The following is a 19,332-nucleotide window of genomic DNA, read 5'->3' on the forward strand; positions in this document are numbered from 1 at the left end:
AGTGCTCGGTTTGCTGCTGACAGCTCCTGTACCCCCAAGCTTGCAGTTTTAGCTTCTTGGAAGATGACCTCAAGAGAATGGAAGCTGTAACTGTGCAACTATCTGTAAAATAAGGGTATGGAAGTTGTTGAAATTGATGTTGGAAATGAATCTGTTGGGTTTTTAATTAAGCAGATTGCCTATGAAGGGTTACAAGCATCCGAGTCTGATATTAATTTTACGTGGCTGTGACAAGGCAATTGTTACAAAAATGTGCTATGTCCATCATTCATGTGGAGGTATCTGAGGGGGTCTGTGGCCTGGCTTGGATAGCATTGAAGAGGTGAAGAAAGCTTTCTGGTTCAAACCATTTGATTACAATGCCCTTGGGTCGCTTCTGAAGTAACTGTGCCCTGTTAAAAAAAACCAAACTTTCATGCAATTCAAACCCAGTAAATTTAGCTGTGATTACAGAAGTGACTGATGGCAAGAGCTCTCCTCTTGGAGATGAGGGTCTGATGTTTGCTGGGAGACTCATATCTCACCCTGTCTGTCTGCTGGCAGGGACTACACCATGGCGAACTTGAGTGTGAATCTCTACACTGTGAATGAGCCCTGGCTATACTCCATCCTGTGGTGCGCTGGCGTCCAGTCGGTCACCTCCGACAGCTCCCACGTCCTTCGCAAGGTGCCTTTTCCCATCTGGCTGATGGTAAGCACGATGCCTGGGAAGGTGCTGTGAACCCCTGGAAGGAGGGGATGCAGTGGAGGGGTGCAGAGGTGGCCACTGGCCACTGCAGCCATATGGCTAGTGGTTTTCTCCAGGAAGCTTTTGTTGGGTTCAACGTGCTATTGGGCTTGAGGTTTTTCCCCCCTCTGTATGCCTAAGCCCTGAGCTGCTAACAGATCAATGATCCTCTTGCATAATCCCTTCCTTCAGATCGCCTCATCTCTCCCCACACAGGGTTTGGGTTGGATCCTTGGAGATTGCATTGCATGCCCCATTTAACCCACATGATATTTTCCATTTTCATCTGATGGAAAAACATCTTTCCAGACCTGCTGAGCAGCTCTTAGAGTTGCAGGAGAAGCAGGCTCATAGGTGAACCAGCAGCCTGGCTCCTGTGTGTTGGCCAGGCTGCAAAACTAGCTTTTTGCCTGTTTTTAATACCCCATGAGGACAAGTTTTACCTCTGGCTACTGCATTGTTGGACAAGAAACCAGAGACCAGAGGTAGCCCTCTTTTCTGTCATGTAGCCAGTAAATGCTCTAAAAACGCCCCTAACACTTTGAATCTCTGAACCAAACAGAAATATTCACGTTGGATTGGAGGGAAAATGATGAAATAGTTGCATCAAAGTATTCCCCAAACAAGATCTCAGCTGTGGAGGTGTAAGTGCATGTCGCGGAGGGGCTATTTTCTGATGACGGATCCTGTTGGGGGGTAGGACAGGAGGCAGATGTTCTACCTGCTGCTCTGGCAGATCTGCTCAGCAAAGGGGAGAACAAGATAAGCGCGAAGAGAATTTGATGGTAATGAGCTACCTGCATCTGTAGCTGGAGATGGGACCTCAAGAATACTGCCTAGATGGATGAATGTCTATGCATGATGTCCTTAGCTTAACCTACTGCTTGTGTCTGACCACACAAATCCACGCTGGTGTGTGCTGAAGCTGGAGAATTGGAAATAGTTTTATAAAGACTGAATCTGTTGGCAGAAGATATTATCATCGTCTGGGCTGTGCTGCTGCAAACATCTGTTCTCCACTACAGCTGTCAGGAGTTGTGGGCACATCACTGGCAGCTTTTTACTCCAAAACCCTCTTTGCTGATACTTGGAGCTCTCCTCCAAGAGCTTTCCCATCTGCTGGGTTTCCAACTCAGCCTTCTGCTGCAGGTGCACAGTCTTACCTTACTGGCAGCATAAAAATCCCCTGATTTCCAGCATATTGAAGTGCCTGAGTGATGTAATCTAAATAGCTTTGCTGCCTGAGCCCCTCCACCACATGGCTTGGGAGCTGGAGTGAAACAGTTGTTTCTGCCAGGCTTTGGCTGCCCAGTGCCCTCAGGGGCTTCACTGGGCTTTATCGCCACCTGAACAGCACAAATCATTTCTGCTTCATTCACTCGGGGCGATTTGCAATTGCAAAAATACATTTAACTTGTGTTTCAGTGAAATAAAAAGTAAAACAAAGAAGAAAAAGTGACAATGTCTTTCCCCTCTACTCTTGATGGAAAGCTGCTGGTAAGAAAAGAGGCCACCAGACATGGCATAAAGGAGGAGTTTGAAAAGCTTGAGCTGGAGTTCAGCCCCCAGTTTGATGCCCTTAAAGCAGGGGCCTGGTGTGGGATCCTGGTCTGCATTTCTGGGAGTTGCTGTCAGAGCCAGGGTTTGAGCTGCTCTCTGCCTAGTTACACTGAATTGATGAAAGGTTTGATGGTCTGTAAATGTGAGGATTTCAGGAATAGGACTTATACTGGGTAAAATTTCTAAAAACCCAAAGTAATCTGACTGAAACAGCCCTGCCTTAAAAAAAAAAAAAAAAAAAAAAAAAAAAAGGAAGGAACTGCAGGTGAAATACAGCAAATTCCTGAGCTTGCGGATGGAGCAGAATAGCAAGTTGTCTCCTTAAGAGATGTTTGCTGACCCATGGTCCCTCCTCTGCAGTGCTGAGGAGGCATCAGTTTGCTGAGTCGTCTTAGTATTGATGTGTGGGGTGCATGTCTTTGGAAAAAATCCAGTTTTTCCCTTTTAATCAACTTGAAATTCCATTTTTGTCACTTATAAAACCTTGATTTGGTACCAAAAACTTCTAGCTTTGAGCTTTCTGCAGGACTTGGGGCCGGGAGGGGAGGGGAATAAAATATATCTATATGTAATGCCTGTAATCAGATGCTGGAGTTTGCCCAGAAAGCTGTGTTCATGTCTACCTATTGCTTGGGGTATATCATAAGAAATGCAACTTTTGCACTCGAGGAAAATCTGTTGTTTGGGTTCTTCAGTTGTGAAATACCAACAGTTGCATAAATGAAAAATTTACATGTGTAGATCTTCTTCTAATTTAGAAGACTCTTGAGTTCTCAATCAAAGTAGTTATGATGGTGCTTTCCCGCCAAGAAAATGGGAAACACGTTTTGTGTGTCTTCGTCTTAATAGATGCAGCAAACATAACATTTAGTGTCACTCTTCTGTAATTAAGCTGGGAAGTAACGAGAATTAAATCTCAATCAGAAGCATTGACTAATTACAGCATTACCCTGCTAATTCTAGGGCACACTTTCACAGGATAAAGTCAGAGAGACAAAGATTCACTGAGCAGAAAAATAAGTTGATCTTTTCTGGGAGACAGAGGTAGCAGAGTTGGTGTCTCCCAACAGGTTTTATCCGTGTCACACTACCGTTGCGTGAACTCATCCGTATGCATTACGTACTCTGTTTCTCTAATGAAATATTACTTGTGTGCATTAACGATGGTGGTTCTGATGGATCTGCCTGGTATGAAATCAACAATTTCTTCCTGGCTGGGACTAGTCCAGGTTTGGGATAGGAGAAATTCTTTAGCATCACTGGTGGCTCTCCTGGGTCAGTGCTTTCTGAGCATCAGAGTTGATCATTATCGCTTCACTTTGTTGTCTTTCCTGGGCAGCACAGAAAACAATGTGAAATAGTGTACTTCTGTGCTTGGTTCAGACTACGAGTTCAGCTGGGTTTAGCTGGTGCGATGGTCACAGCTGCCTAGGCTGGAAAATAGAGCCAGAGCTACCAGTGCCTGAAAGGACAGAAATTGAGAAGTATATGCTTATAGCATGGGGACTGTGCAGAACAGCCAATATTAGCACTCAAAATGGACTCCGCATGTCTCGTGCAATGTGTATACATTTCCTTGTTTTCCCACAGACTTGGGTTTCTAAACACCATCTTACCCTCACCTCGGGGTACAGCTGAGAGAGAAAACTTTCAGCACACAGAGCTCTGAAAAAATGTCAGCACACAAAAGGAGGGAGAGTTTAAAATTGTTCCTGTTTGCAGTTTTTCATGATAACATCATTTTGGATTACAGGCTAGCATTAGAAATGTCATAAACGTTGTGATTTATGCGTGACCCCTGCAGTTCTGTGCTTTTCTTTCTGCCCTGGTGGTCACTTTAGCAATGTGTGATCTCTCTGTGGCTGTACAAACCAGAAGGTTTAAGGTCTGCTTCTGTTTTTTGTCTTCCAGCCTCCAGATGAGTACCACCTAATCTGGATCACGTCTGATCTCATTTCATTTATCGTAATTGTAGGAGTTTTTATATTCCAGAAGTAAGTAGCATTGTTACAGCTCGAGTCTCGTGTATCTGTGATGTGTGTTCTTATTCAGAGCATGGGGTGGAGATGGGAGAGAGGAACACCATGCTCCTCAGATGCTTGGATTGCAATAGCAGGGAAACTGTTTATTAAAAATCCTTACAAAGACTGCAAACAATAATTCCACTTTTGAGATGTGACAGTGAATTGGATACGCGGTCACTACTTTTTAAGAAGAATGAGAGATGTCAAAATAGTAGCGATAGATGCCTTGCTCCGCTCATAAATGTGTGTGGGAGAGAAACTGTAAATGCTTTAGGGAAATGGACATTGAGAAAGAGGTTAAAGTGCTTTAAAGGAAGAAGAGATGTTTTGAGATTCCACCATTAGAGTCTTCAAAATGAACTTCTTAAATAGTTTGTTCCCATTTGGATGAAGAAATAGAAATACTATGATTTTGCAAATCACATCAGTTGCTTAGTTTGATGCATAGAGAAAGTATCTCCATTTTCCAAAGAAAAGGGGAGAGCAAGGATTTGATGAGTGCATGGCAGAACCCTCTGTTAGCCAGGGTCGCTGAAAACAAACGTGGAGCATAAAACCTAGGAGCAGAGCAAGTTCAGACACTGAGCACTGATAAATCAGGAGGAGGCAAATCAACTTCCTAATGGCAGAGTTGGCCAAGCTACCCTCCTCCTGATTATACCAGAGGAAACCATGGTGTCTTCCCAGTGATGTGCCTTTTCTTCTAGGAGGTGTTTTAGCTGTCAGTGGTGACAGTGTAATAACACTCTCTGGCAAAAAGCATGAGCTCGGAGAGATGCGCTCCCTCCCGCGAGAAGCAGCAGCCTTCTCCTGGGAAAGTGTGTCATTGGCTCTGTAATCTCATCTGCTTTGGCATGCACAAATGACTGTCCTAGAGACATGAAGGGACCTACATTTTCCTTCTTAATATCCAAAATGCCTTCGCATTAGAAGCAGCAATTTAATTTGCTTCAGCCTCATGAGCTAGTGATTTTGCTGTTGTCTTGTCCCAGATCATCTGCTTGCAGTAATCTCTTTTGCTCCCCTGGGTGCATAATTACCCAGGTATTTTTGCTGTGTTACAGTAGGCTATTGCTCCTGCCAGCACTTGTTATGGATTTGACTTCAGGCAACATATCGGGTTCGTTTATCATTGTGTCTAAATTCATGACTTGCACAGTCCCACACTGGTAAATCTGTGCCCAGTGGGTCCCCAGTTCCAGCATGTGATAATGGAGTGGGCAGCAGATTGGATCTCCTCTCAGATTGGTTTTCCTAACAGTTAATGAAACCACTGACCAAGATGAGATCAATTTTTTTTTTTGAGAAATCTTATCTGAATTGTGGGTGATCAAACCAGAAGGGCATTGTTGCTGTTGTTGTCTGGAAGCTTCCTCCACGCGCTCAGATTTGTCAGTTGGTTTAGTAAGAGATGTCCCTGCTCTTCAGACCCTGTATTTCTCTGTCAGATACAGAAATAGACGGAGGAGTCTGGAGGCAGGGATTGACCTCTCTGAACAGCAGAATTTGAAGGCCAAGTTGATGAGATAGTTGCAGTCTTCTGCGTCATCTCCCCAGGTCAGTTTTAGAAGGCTTTCCTGAATCGGGCCCAGGAGACCACAGCTGAAGAAATTCAACTCACTCAACCTGCAGAATGGGAGCGCTAGGTCCCAGAGCACAGTGAAATGATGTGTGCTTGGAGAGAGGGAGAAGTCACAGCTATGTGGACTCTGCAACAGCTGGACTCTTCCTCTCTGCACAGATTGAATTTGTTCCACTTTGGAAGAGGTTTGATGGAATAGGGCAAGAGGAAGCAGGATAAGGAAGGAAAGCAGTATTGCAGGATTTCTCTTCTACCCTCTGTGTAAGTGTGATACAGGTGAGAAGAGCTGGAAACAGCCACCAGCTTTCCTCAGGGTCCACCAACCTGAAGCACTGAGCTCCCTGCTCAGCCTCTGGACCTGACGTAGAAAGGCAGTTGCTCAGAGAGGTCTGTCTGTGTGGGGTCTGTTGTAGCAGGGCCAAATGTCGTCTTTTGGATCTCTCCCTTGAGACAACTCAACCCCAAGTCAGTAAAAGGAAGAAGGAGAAACTCTAGTACCAGAGGTTGGACTTTGTGCAGCAAATGCTCTTCCAAGAGCCTTGTGCCGGAGACACCCATTTCCCTGCTGTTCCAGTTTCTCCACCACATGAAAGAATTGACAGCAACATTGAAGATATATAAAAAACAAATCACGGCACAATTGCCCAACTACTACCTGCTGATGTGATTCAGCTCCAGGATAGCGGGCTTTGCATTTGGCCCTCGGTTTGGGGGTGGGTGGTGGTGGGTTTTTGGTTTTGTTGGTTTTTTGGGGTTTTTTTTTTTGGGGGGGGGGGGCACAGTGGTGGGGTGCTGTTGTTTTTTGGGTCAGTGTGTCCCCCCTCAAGTCTTTTTTGGGGCAAAACAGCTGCTTCCTTCATGCAAGGATGGGGGGGGTGGGAACAGAGCCACCGCTTCGATGTGCTCGTCCTCTCTCCTACGCGTGGCTTGTCTCTCCTCCTTACCCACGGGTAGGGATTGCTCCTGCTATTCTGCTTCAGCCCTGGTGACAGGATCGTGGCAGCCTCTCTCCGGAGGGGAGTACCAACTGTGATGACTTCTAACTGATCTTTTTTTGCCTCTTTGCCTTGTTTATTTTCTTACTGCTCTGACTGTTGTGCATGTTCCTCCTCTTTCTCTCTCTGCTGCATTCTGGCATCTCACAGCTATCACATGATCAGGTAATTCTGGTGCTTTCCTCCTCTTTCTCTTTTTTTCATTCAACCTTGCTTTCTCTCTTTCTTTTGCCCTCTCTGCTATGGCTTCACTGCAGATGGACAGGGCAGGATACAGCTTTTCATGATACTTTCAACATCTGGCTTCACAGAGGGACCATCAGGGTCAGAACATTGCATAGGCCATAGCCATGAGCACCATGGAAGTCTGATGCTGCAGCCAGTGGATGTTCTGAAAGCATCCTGACCTTCTGTTACAATGATCTAAGTCGCTGCTTTTTAAAACAGCCCTATTCTGAGGTCCTGCAGCATGCTGTAATTGGGAAGTTTCCAGTGAATGTAATGCCTTCTCTATGGAAATAATTCCATGCAAAATACCCTCTTCCTTCCTGCATTTACCAGAAGTTTTTGAGACCAACCTCTTCTGAATTGGCCAATTCTAAAGAAACTAAGGTAACCTGTTCAGCTATATAAATAGTGCTTCTCTAGCCCTGGGAATGGATTAATAAGGCCAGTAGTAGCTGGAAAGGTTTGGCTCAACAATTGCTGCACTTGGAGCTGGGGATCCTTCAGGAGTCTCGTCGCAGTTGCAGCACTGAAACTGAAAATGCAGGGTGAAAATAAATAGCGCTGCACCCAGGAAGGGTAAGAGCCTAGGATGCTGGATTTGAAGTGCTATCAATTGGAAACCCAGATTTCTCCTTGTATTGGCTGGCTGCTCTCCCATCGTTTTCACCCGTTTGGAGGGAAGCGCTGTTGCTTTTCTGCAGTAAAGCCTTCGCCGTGTCCGTACTCGGACCAAAGTCTTTGAGTGCCTTTCTCCATTCCTTCAGTTGTGTGCCATAGGGTAGTGTTTCTGAGGACCTGGCTGCTTCCTGTCTGTGATTATCTGCCCCTCTGCCTACGCACCACCTCAAGGGTCAGGGTTGGCCACCTGCCAGCATTGCCTGCTCCATGAGGTTTCTCGGACTTGGGGTGTTACGTCCCTGCGGCATCTCCCCAAAGCGGGACCTGGCTATGGGGCTGGGCAGAGCCCTTCTGTGGGTGCAGGGAGGTTGGGTGTTTTCCTCTTCTTGCCTGCCCTTTGCTCCCTGGCCCATGGATAAGGAGAAGACTGGCATGGAGGTAGACAGGCTTTTGGCAAGAGCAGTTGCAGGATGGGGACTCTGGTTGCAGCTGGCTTGGCTCTTTGCTCGCTCCCATCTTATCACCTCAGTACCAATCAACCTTGTTTTCTTCCTGACCTGTCCCTCTCCCACCCCCTTTCCCTGCCATTTAGCATCTGCCCTCCAAACCAAGGGTCTGGTCGTGGCCCTAACATGGTGTATGCTGTCTCTGTGTTGTTGTCCCAGTATTTTTTAGTCTGTTCCCACCCTGTGTCCGTCTGGTCTGCTTTGATGCCAACCTCCCAGAACAAGACCTACCTGCTGTCTGTCTGGCCTTTTTGCACGCTGCTGTCCTAAACGTGGTCGATCACAACAGAGTCCAAGGGGGTAGGAGAGGTGCTATTTTCTTTTAAACAAGCTTTCTGTAGGCCAAAAGGCTACTGAGCACAGCAGAGAGTATTTCATATGGTATCGATTGGAGTTGTATTGTGGTTAAATGTACTGGTGGCTCTTCTAAGAGAGGGTATTTCAAAGTACCTCTGAAAAATGGGGTTACCCTCTCCTAGCTAGTTTAATTGGAGTAATGCACCCCTGTGACAAGAGTCACTTGCCCCTTGTGCATATTTAACCACGCTGGGTTTGACTGCAGCCGCCATGGGAGAGGGAGAGCAGAGAGCAGTGCTTTGTCTTCTTGGCAGGAGGAGAAAAGCCCTTGGTCCCTGCACCCCTTTGAGGCTGGGCTGTCTATGCCTCGGAATGGCCCGTGCCCTCCATGGGATGTCTAGGACCTATGGGCAAGAGATCATCCTGCCTTTTGGCCACACAGCCCAGCCTGATGCTGAAAACCCTGATGGTGTGGGCAAAGACAAGACTCATCGTAGCAATATGTTTTGGTCCTGATTATAATTTATCGGAGGGTCTTTTTCTGTGAGATCCTGTGCGCTCGCAACCACGTTGACCTTAGTGGGATCTGCCTGCAGGGGCCACAAAGGGCAAAAATGGGGGTCTTCCATCAGGGTGGCTCAGCTTAGATGATGATGATAGAAGAAAATAATTTTTTAAAATATTTTTTAATATACTTTAATATTAGTCTTTGTCTCCTTGTACTTCCTCTGTCTTGCTTCTGTCCGTGGATCTGTGCGTTGTGTTGTGGTGCCATCCCACCCCTTTTCTCTGTAGCGGAGCATCTGCCTTCCATCCACACCCTGGTCAAAGCCTCTGGTGCAGTGTCACCTCCTGGGATTTGGGAAGGGGATGGAAACCCCATGGAATCAACAGCAGCTAGCTTTTCCTGGGAAAAACTGCAGAACCTGTTTTGTGGATGTTGCTTTGTCAGGCTGATTTGTGGACCCAGGCTGGAGATGTGTGGGGCTCCTCAAATCCTCTGCTCCTGGGTAGGGGCCTAGAAATTTAAGAGAAGGTGGTTGCCACCTTCTAAAAAAATATTTTTTTTAAAAAAACCCTCACCTTCTCTTGTGTGGGTGAGCCACTAGATGGTGCCAGAAGATCAGTAATCCCAGAAGCCACCCTAAATCCCTGCTGTTTCTCCTTCAGAAATGGCCTTGTATCATCCCTGGCTCTGGCAGGGAGAATGGCATTATCCTTGAAAGCCTTCCTCTGCAGTCAGGAGGTAGGACAAATTGGTGCGGTGTGGGCTATGAAAGCCTGGCCTGAACAGCATCCCTTTGCAATGGGATTTGGGGTATGGCTGCTTTCTCTGAGGCCACCAAGCCCTGTTTTCCCCTATTGCAGCAGCAGCCCACTTCCCTTACTAATGCCAGCAGCTCTGCAGCTGAGGATCTGCTACAGGGGTGCTCTCAGGCTGAAAGCAGCCTTAAAAGCAAAATCTCCCTTGAACTTGCTCCCGTTGCTTATTACTAACATCAGTAATTTTCTTTACATGTGTTCAGTAATGAGAATAAGAGTCTGGCTAATTTTAAGTCAAGCCAAGTTCCCATCAGCCTCATACTGTTCATGTGGTAGAAACTTCTGGTGAACACTTGAGCTTCATCAAAGCTTAAAAAGTGGAGGATGTGTATGTCAATATTCCGAAGTAAAGACCTGGCATTTGGGGAGGGAAGTGCACAGGGAGAAATTAACACTTAAGGGCACTGTACGTGACAGCCGCCTGCATGGGGACTGCTTGCACTTTTCTGCAGAGCAGCTCATGGCAGTGGCTTCACTGTGTCTCAGGCTTGAGAACTGGAGTTGTCTTTGAGCTCTCTTCTCCCACAAACGTGAGCATGTCACTCGGTGAGGAAAAGATGGTTTCTTTACTTGGCTTGGCCTCTTGTTCTGTTCCCTTTTCCAACCCTAAAAGTCAAAACAGCCCTGTCTCCTTTGGGCAGCTGAATAGCTGATGTGATAGAGAAGGATTTGGGACATCTGCAATCCTTGTTGGAATTAGTGGAATTAGGATGCTCAAGGTGGTCAAAGATGACCTGCTTGTATGTCTGTACCCCTCTGAGATAACATGCTCATCTCTAAACATTCTCCTACCGTTCGGGGTTGTGCAGATGCAAGGGAGCAAAGGTGTTGAGGGTCTCTGGGACTTGTTGGTCTCCACATTGTTGTGGCTGCTTGGATTGAGGATGCTGCCGTGGTAGGAGAGACCAAGCCCTAATACCTCCTTTTTGTCTTGCAGGTGGCGCCTAGGAAGCATCAGAACCTACAACCCAGAGCAGATCATGCTCAGCGCTGCTGTCCGCCGGTCCAGTCGGGATGTCAAGATCATGAAGGAGAAGCTGATCTTCTCAGGTACAGATGGGGCTGGCCGGTCAGAGCCGTTTATACCATCCCTCAGCTGTCACCCTGCTCTCTTCTGATGGAGGAGGTTGTATCGATATAGGTGTCATCTCCTGCTGGTGGGACAGGGAAAGGGTGGCTGGGCTGACCCTGCTGCACTGAACCACTTGTGGAATATGGTCATGGTTTATCCGTCCCAAACTGTTGCAGGGCTGAGCATGGATTTGCTCAGAAATCCTGCATTTAACTTCCCAAGTTATGCCATGCAGCTCTCATACTGTCCCACATCTTCTCTGCTCTCAATTGTCAACAGTGTGTCAAAAGCTATAAACCCCTTTGAAATAACGGAGTAAGTCACTGAAAATAGTGGTGATGAGTTTGGGGTAAACCTGGAATCCAGTGGCACTATAGATAGGTTGAGGGGTTCCTGATACCCTTGTGCTCTTCCCAGAGGATTTGTGCTGGAACACGCTGGCAATGTGTCCATCTCACCCCACCGCTAAGAAGGATTTCAGAAACGTGTACAAAGAGGGAAGCATTTAGCTTTAAAAGAGTAAAGTTGGTGCATGAAGCTGGAAAACTTACGTTTGAAGGAATGTGAATATAACCTCCCCTTGAGCTTTGTTATGGGTTTTCTTTCTCTGTATTTAGTGTCTAGAGACTTGTAGCGGGGTCAGGGTTTATTGTACTGGGTGCACACACAGAGCAAAATGATGACTCCTGCTTCAAAGAGCTTATCGTGTGACATGCAGGCCTGATTCTGCCCTCTAGAGATGGTTGAAAATGAGATGTAAATCAAGGGAGTCCAGAGAGGGAAAGCAATTGGTCACAGCAGAATTAAACCTCCCCAACTATTCTAGACATAAAATATCCTCAGAGGCAGGGAACGCATATTAAAGTTTTGTGCCTCTGAAACAATTTTTTTTTGCTTAGGGAGGGTGTTTACAATTAAAACACTGGTGGTTGCACATTTTTTCCCAGTGAAACCAGTGACTATAAGAGTCTACCCTTTTCCAGAATGGCCATGTGGGTAGAGATTACGTTTGAGTGTTTTGCTCCCTTTTCTCACAGGTGACTAATTCAGCCTCATAGCATCATGTGTATGGGGGGTGGGGTGGGGTGTGTGTGTGTGTCTAGTTTTGCCTCTGATGGTGGCAGGATTATCAAGGTCTGAAATTTAGAGGCCATCTCCTATTTGAAAGCAGATCCTGTTCAGAACTGATTTTAAATGGGTGCAGTGTTACTAAAGTTAGGGTGAAATCCCTGTAGGATCAGATGGATCTCATGTGCTGGAATCACACAGCTGCTCAGTGCCTCGGTTTCCCCATGGGGGGTGTGTGTGCTCCTGGGACTTGCACCCCTGTGATGATGTCCCTGCTTTCTCTGTGCTCCCCAGAGATCAACAGTGGCGTGGAGACCACAGATGAGCTGTCTCTTTGCTCCGAGAACGGCTATGCCAACGAGATGGTCACACCCACGGATCACCGGGATACCAAGCTGCGGATGAACTGAGGGGCTTCGGTCCAACCCTGGTGCATGGCTGTCCCACACATTCGCTCTGGCAGCGAGAGCCATGCTCCTGCTTGCTGCGGGATGGGAAGCTTTGAGGAACTGCTGGTTGGGCGGAGACCCCTTCCCATACCCTATCACTAGCTGATCCGCCTCCCTGGTTGTGAGGTTGGGGGGCTTATTTTTGTAAATATGTAGAAAATCTGATATTTTTTTTTTTTAGTGTAATTTTTCCAGGGCATGAGTGGAAATACCGTGTTCATTAAATCCTCGACCTTATGGCTGAAGTTATTTGAATCTTGACGTGATAGCCTGATTCCCTTTGAGGGGTTACAGAAAGAACACACTGGACATATCTCCCCTTTCTCCCTCTTGCCCTGCTCTACTCCTTCCCTTGGTGCAGCGACTGTGTAGCTGAACATTGTGGTGTTCTTGTGAAGTGCTGTTTTTATTATGGGTGGTTGTTTGGTTGGCTTTTTATTTTGTTTTCCCCCTTTCCTGGGCAATGAAGTTTTAGCTCTAACGCAACAGGAGACTGTTTGGAGGAGAGAAGCTTTCCTAGGAGAGGAGATAGCACTGCTCTTCCCTGCTGAAGTTCAGAGCCAGGGAAGGGGTTGCGCTGGCTCAGTCACTTGAGCACCTTCTTCCTGTCCTGTCCAACTTCCACAAAGACTGGATGCTCACAGGGAAAGGGCTTTCTTGAAATGTCCTGCTGCAGTCTTGAAGGTAAATCCTGAGCGGTGGCTGGAGGCTGGCCTCTGCTGGCGGCAATGCTTTCTCTCCCCCACACCCCCTTTTTTTTTTATTTAAAAAAAATAAATATCTTTCTGTCTTCTCCCTGATTTGGGCTCTGTCGGGAGCCTGGGTGGCTTGCAAAAAGCAATGCCATGAGCACCATCACTGCTCTGATCTGGCTAAAGTGCCTGCCACTCTAAGTGGCATTTGCAGTTGCTCCTTGCTTCCCTGTCTTTGCACCTGCATAAGAAGAGAAGGTGGTGGTGCAGTATGAGCTTCCCCCTCTTTGGGCCAAGGAGATGCCCATGGGTGAAGTAGCTGTAAATAGTTTGGAAGGTGAAGCAGCCCTGGAGTATAATTTATTCCTGCAAGGAGACCTTTCCTCCTTGCTTTAAAAGCAGGATCTTTAAAGCTGCATGTTCATGTCCTCCAAAGGAGTGACAATCTTGCAGCAGATGCTGACAGGCTCATGAAAGCAAGAGCTCTCATCAGCGTGTTTCCAATGCAAAAGGCTTTAAACCAAAATCCTAGACCAGAGGTTAAAAGAGGTAAAAAAAGAAAAAAAAAAAAAAAAAGTCAGAAACTAAGTAGATAGTAGTTGAATTTTATCCCCTCCCTGAAATGGCTCGCAGCCAGCCCAAGGGTGGTCTTAACTCTCTGCTCTTGACCTTCAAGACATCATGGAGAGAAGCCTGGTTTGGGGTCACTGGGCTGTTCACACGAAGCTGGTTCCCAAGGCAGCTGAAGCCAGCCAGAAGGCTGCTGGAGCTGTGAATGGGCCTTGGCTCAGTCCCCATGGCCTTCTGGTATTGGGTTGCTTCCTTCCTTGCTGGATTTTGGTCGACACAATGTGCAACGTGAGAAATCCCTTTGAGTGCGAGCTTCCTTTCAAGCTTGGCATTCACCGCCTTGAAAGCAGTGGGACCATCAAAGTTGTTTACCGTGGGGGGAATGGGAGCTGAGTCTTCGGGTGCTAGCCAAACTGGGTTGTAGAGCCCGTGAGTGGCTGGGAGAAGTCGTCTTGCAGAGGAGAAGGTGGTCTGGGGGATGCTGATGTGCATCACACACCCAAAGCAGGCTTGGAAAGGCCAAAAATAAGCCATGATAAAACCAGCCTGAGCAGTTTGCTTTGGCAGCACTGAACAGCTCTATCTTTTTTAAGATGTACTGCAGTAGTATTTTGAAACCCCAGAGTCTTGGGCTTAGTGTCTAAGAATTTTGGGCAAAAGTGGCCATCTTATCTGTGTAAAAGAAAAATGCCCCTATTGATTATGAAAATATGAATTGTGATGCTTTAATAAGCACCTTCTAAGCAGTGTAAATCCAGACTTTAATTCCTTTGCATCTGCCCTGGGGTTTTATGAATGTAAGTGGAATAAGACCCCAGTCCATGGTTCCTTTTACTTTCCCCAAATACTGTCCTTCTATATGGTACTCTCTCAAGTCTGTGAAACACTGTGGGTTTTTTCTGCAAAACTGCAAGGTTTTGGTGGATTTGAAGGCTTTTGAAAACAAAGTTGCTTCTCCCTTTAATGTGGTGCTGTATTGAAACATTCCCGGTGGATTGTCGTTGCCAAGTCAGAGATGTGAAATCTAAGCATCTGTTGATAATCACCTGCATGTCTGTTTTTATCCTTAGAGATTACTTTATTGAAAGGTCAAGTGCTTAAAATCTTGGAAGTGTTAAAAGCAATCCAAAAAAGAGTTGTTTTCACAATTCATTTTTCTTTAATCTTTTTAATGATGAGATCCAAACTTCATGCGTAATGCGCTGTCTGTTACCATTATCGTCCTGAATATTTGCTACCTTTTTTAAAAAAAAGGATGATACTTTTTTGATGAAAATAGAGCTAGACCAAAATAAACTCTGCAATGCTCTGTGAAATAAACTGTTAGTATTCCCCTGCCAGTCTGCAATGTTATTTTGTGTTCTGAGCTCGCTTGCAAAATGATGCCGCCTTGATCTTCTTTCTGTGTTTCTGCTTTTTTGTGCTTCGTGAGGGACCTAAAGGTTTGACCAGAGGGAGGTTTAGAGATCTGTCCTTCTTGAGATTGGTGCAGTTGTGTTGCATCTCCTCTTGATGACACAAAGCTGAGCGATGTCGTTGAAACGCCTGAGGGACAGGAAGCTATTCAGAGGGACCTGGACAAGCTCCAGAAGTGGGCCTTTGTGAACCTCATGAGGTTTAACAAGGCATGTGCAAGGTTCTGTGCCTGGCAGCCCCTGGCATCCATGGGGGATGCAGGGATGGAGAGCAGCCCTGTGGAGAGGGGCTTGGGGGTGCTGGGGGATGAAAAGCTGGACATGACCCAGCAATGTGCGCTCGCAGCCCAGAAAGCCGCCCGTGCCCTGGGCTGCATCCCCAGCAGCGTGGCCGGCAGGGTGAGGGAGGGGGCTCTGCCCCTCTGCTCCCTCTGCTGAGACCCCCCACAGCGCTGCGTCCAGATCGGGGGTCCTCAGCATCAGAAGGGACACGGACCTGTTCGGAGCGGGCCCAGAGGAGGCCACGGAGCTGGTCAGAGGGCTGGAGCCCCTCTGCTGTGGGGACAGGCTGGGAGAGCTGGGGCTGTGCAGCCTGGGGAGGAGAAGGCTGCGGGGAGACCTTATTGTGGCCTTTCAGTACTTAAAAAGGGGCTGACAAGAAAGATGGGGACAGAATTTTCAGTAGGGCCTGTAGCGATAGGACAAGGGGCGATGGTTTTAAACTGAAAGAGGGGAGATTCAGACTAGATGTAAGGAAGAAATTTTTTACAATGAGGGTGGTGAGGCACTGGCACAGGTTGCCCAGGGAGGTGGTCAATGCCCCATCCCTGGAAACATTCAAGGCCAGGTTGGACGGGGCTGTGAGCAACCTCATGCTAGCTGAAGATGTCCCTGACCGTGGCAGGGGGGTTGGACTAGATGACCCTTAAAGGTCCTTTCCAGCCCAAATCATTTTCTGATTCTATAGTTCTCTACCATCCAAGTCTTATAAGACAGTAGCTGAAAAGCAGTCACATGGAAAGAGGTGGCTGTGCAGACCCAGGTCTTAAACAGTAACCACAGAATAATTTTTCAGTGTTTGTGGCCATGTAGAGATAATGATGCACCCATAGAATCGATCAGGCATGAGTTTTAAACCAAACGGGAAGCAATTTAACACACATTATGCAAGTCATTGACCCAGGGTGCTGCGAAGGCCAGAAACCATAAGCAAGTTTGGAGAGGAATAAATGGCTTGTACATCCATTAGCACTTATTAAACACAGGACTTGGGTGCAAGGTCCGGCTTGGGAAGTCCCTGAGCAGTTCTTTGCTAAAAGTGTATTTTAAGGGAAAGGCTTGCTTGGTGCTTGCTCTGGGGTTTTTTTTATCCTTTACCCCAGGATCTGCTCCCAGCTGCAGACTGTGTGTGCTTTGGGTGAGAGAGGGTCTTGTCTTGGTCAGCGTGGGATTATTCTTTGTTAAGCAGCTGTTTTTTCCAGCCCCTGAATGGCTGCATTTAACTGATAGTTGAAAGGGATTAAAGTAAATACAGTGCTATCTCACTGGTTGGTGATGGGTCGTCAGTACTGTGTCATGAACTTGGCTGGCTCTGGGAATACCGTCTGAGTGTTAAAATAGAAAATTGCCCTTAGGGGAAGGGGTAGAGCTCCAGATAACTACAATATTGAATAATCCCTAACTGGAGGCTGTCGTTGCTGTACCCTAGGGAAAGATACTGAAAGTAGAAAGGGAAAGAAGCCAGAGTCATGTAGGCTGTGCCTGTTGTTCAAATAAAAGAGCTGAGGATTGGTTGCTGGCTCTAAGCCCAAATGGCTTGGGACAGCCCAGCATTGTGCTATTTAACTCTTTTCTTCCTTTCTAAAACTGACCTTTACCTTAAGGGCTTTGTGGTGCAGCTGAGATAGTTCTTGTAGTATCTGGGATTTTTTCTAACCCTTTAAATTTGCCAGTAGAGTTGTAGTCCTGGGGTCTGTGAGGTGATTTTGCTGTGACCATGCCCTAGACCTATGTAGTTATCTGCCATAAGAAGGATCTCTTATACCTCAGCTAAAGCCTTGATATGATGTAGTGGCTAGAAGCTTTCAAAGTTCGTGTGAAAGTTCTAGCCATGATATGAGCAGCAGCAACATGAGGCTGATGGCTCGTTCCCCTTCTGGACTCCAGGTGCAAGCAACCTCTTCTTGCCTGAGCTCCTGACCAGGTTTCAAGCTTAGTTTGAGTATTGATCATATGTGAAATAGGAAGCCAAATTGTTTTTTTTTCTTCTTAGTTTTCTCTCTTCTGTCTGGACCCTGTTTCTGTTCTAGTTACTTCTCTGCCCCTACTCATCTACTTGGCTTTCCTGCTTCAGTTTCTTCTCTCGGAGGCTGGTGACCTGCCCTTCACGTTCTGCCAAGTGCTGATGGCGAAAAGAGGGGTGTCCTGACTCTCCGGAGCAAGCTGGAGCCATGGGTGTGGTACCAGGAGTGCTAGAGGCCCGCCCTGGACAGGATGCATTTCCTTCTCTTGGGCATGTGGTGGGGAGGTACAGACCACAGCATAATCAAGTCCTAGTGACATCTCCCTCAAGATGTCTCACTGTGGCCTCTGTTCCCTGCTTTATCCAAAATCTCTTTGACCCTTCCTCGTGTGCTTTTCAGTCTTTTTTTCCTTGCTTTCTCTTCAGGTTCACTGCATCTGTTCTTCTTCCTATTCCTTTCTCCTGGCACTCCTCCTCTGCTGCTCCTTCAGGAAGCTTTGGTCCTACATTCACAGATGCCCAGAATTCCTGGTTCTATATACTTGTATTTCTCTTTTGCACCTTTTTAATGCTTGTAGCTTTGTGCGTAATGGCTTCCGTGGGCCATGTTCCAGGGGCTGGGCATGTTTAATGTGAAGAAGGGAGAGTCCTGATCCATTGTAAGATCACTGCTTCTGATCTCTGTGTTTACCCTGAGAGAAGACCCAGGGCAGTGGGCGCAAAGGAGAGGCTGAGCTCCTGCCCCTGAAGAAGGCGTCCTTCCTGTGGTGCTGCCTAGCAGACACCCCTTTCCAACACCCCCATGTCCTGCAGCTCTGTGGGGTATTTAGTGCCTTTGGTGTCACGCAGAAAGGCCATGGTGTGGGTTGTGACACAGCCTTTGCATGGTGACAGCTGCTTTGGGGCATGGTGACATCAAACTGGAAGGTCTAGGGCCAGGTGCAGCCTGGCTGTAGAAATCCACTTGACAGGCAGCTTGGCATGGGCGTAGGGATAGCTGCACCCTGGAAAGCCTTCTTGTGGTGGGAACTTTGTGCATTTACAACTGTAGTAGCTGGTCCCCCCTACCCCTGGGGCTGCACACACTGCTTGAAGCTGAGGTTTGGCTTTGAACAGGTTGGTAGCCCCATGCTTTATGGCTGTAAGGAGGTGACAGTTTTGCAACCTTGCTGAAGACTTTCCAATAGTCTGGAGCCGTTTTTGCTGGGCCCCACAGGGCAGGATCAGTGCTGTGCTGCCATTTGTCTTGATGACCCGCTCCCGGTCATCTCTAGCTCCACCTGTGCATAGACATGGTTGCACCCCTGGTCAGTCAGTGCCGCCTGGCAGTGCCAATTCTATCAGGGTGGAAGGTCCTAAGAGCAAATCCCCCGCAACGCTCCCAGCCCACTGCACAGGCTGGGAAACCACAGTCCCTTCCAGGTTGCCAGTGATTCATATGCAAATGTTGGAAGCAAACAGGATGCCAGCTTGTGCCCTCTGTCCCAGGGATGGGAGCAGAACAGAAAGGAGCCAGCCAGCAAAAGCGGCGGTGGTGCCCCCCGAAAAGGCAATTGCACTGTGATGACAATGTGCAGTGGCTGGTTATTATTAATATTTCTCTTCTGTCTATGTGAAATAATACAAGTTGTTCAAAGAGATGCTGGGCAAGAGAAGGCTGGCTGCATCACATCAGGGGGTCTGACAATCTTCAGTACAAGCGTTGCTTTGTGGGGCTTCCCCAGGGCTGCTTTGATCCCTGCTTATAACCGTTTAAAAATTCAGCCAACAACTGGGATGGAGTTACAGGGGAGGGTGCAGAAAGCCACATGGGGCAGACCTCCCCTTCTGTCCTCATCATCCTCAAGGACATAATTACCTAATTATCACACATTAACAAGGGGGACTGCAGCTTCTCCCTGACCCACCCTGTTCTTGCTCCAGGAGTCTTTTTGCTTACAGAGCCATATTTTATTTTTCAGCTT

General features: G+C 47.3%; 1 protein-coding gene across 5 annotated transcripts in view; it reads left to right on the forward strand.

Moving 5' to 3' along the window:
* GDPD5 (glycerophosphodiester phosphodiesterase domain containing 5) overlaps positions 1-19,332 on the forward strand; it is a 190,774-nt gene that overhangs the window by 159,504 nt on the left and 11,938 nt on the right. For 3 of the 5 annotated variants that reach the window (XM_037376786.1, XM_037376785.1, XM_037376787.1), the window contains 5 exons: positions 544-691; positions 4,199-4,281; positions 7,039-7,053; positions 10,798-10,910; positions 12,295-15,051. In XM_037376786.1, coding sequence (XP_037232683.1) covers positions 544-691; positions 4,199-4,281; positions 7,039-7,053; positions 10,798-10,910; positions 12,295-12,410 — 475 coding nt within the window. In that variant the 3' untranslated portion in view covers positions 12,411-15,051. Of the gene's footprint in view, positions 1-543; positions 692-4,198; positions 4,282-7,038; positions 7,054-10,797; positions 10,911-12,294; positions 15,052-19,332 lie in introns of those variants that run through there. The other 2 variants (XM_037376788.1, XM_037376789.1) reach the window with 2 other exon arrangements.

Source organism: Falco rusticolus, chromosome 2, assembly GCF_015220075.1.
Source record: "Falco rusticolus isolate bFalRus1 chromosome 2, bFalRus1.pri, whole genome shotgun sequence".
Lineage (NCBI taxonomy): Eukaryota > Metazoa > Chordata > Aves > Falconiformes > Falconidae > Falco > Falco rusticolus.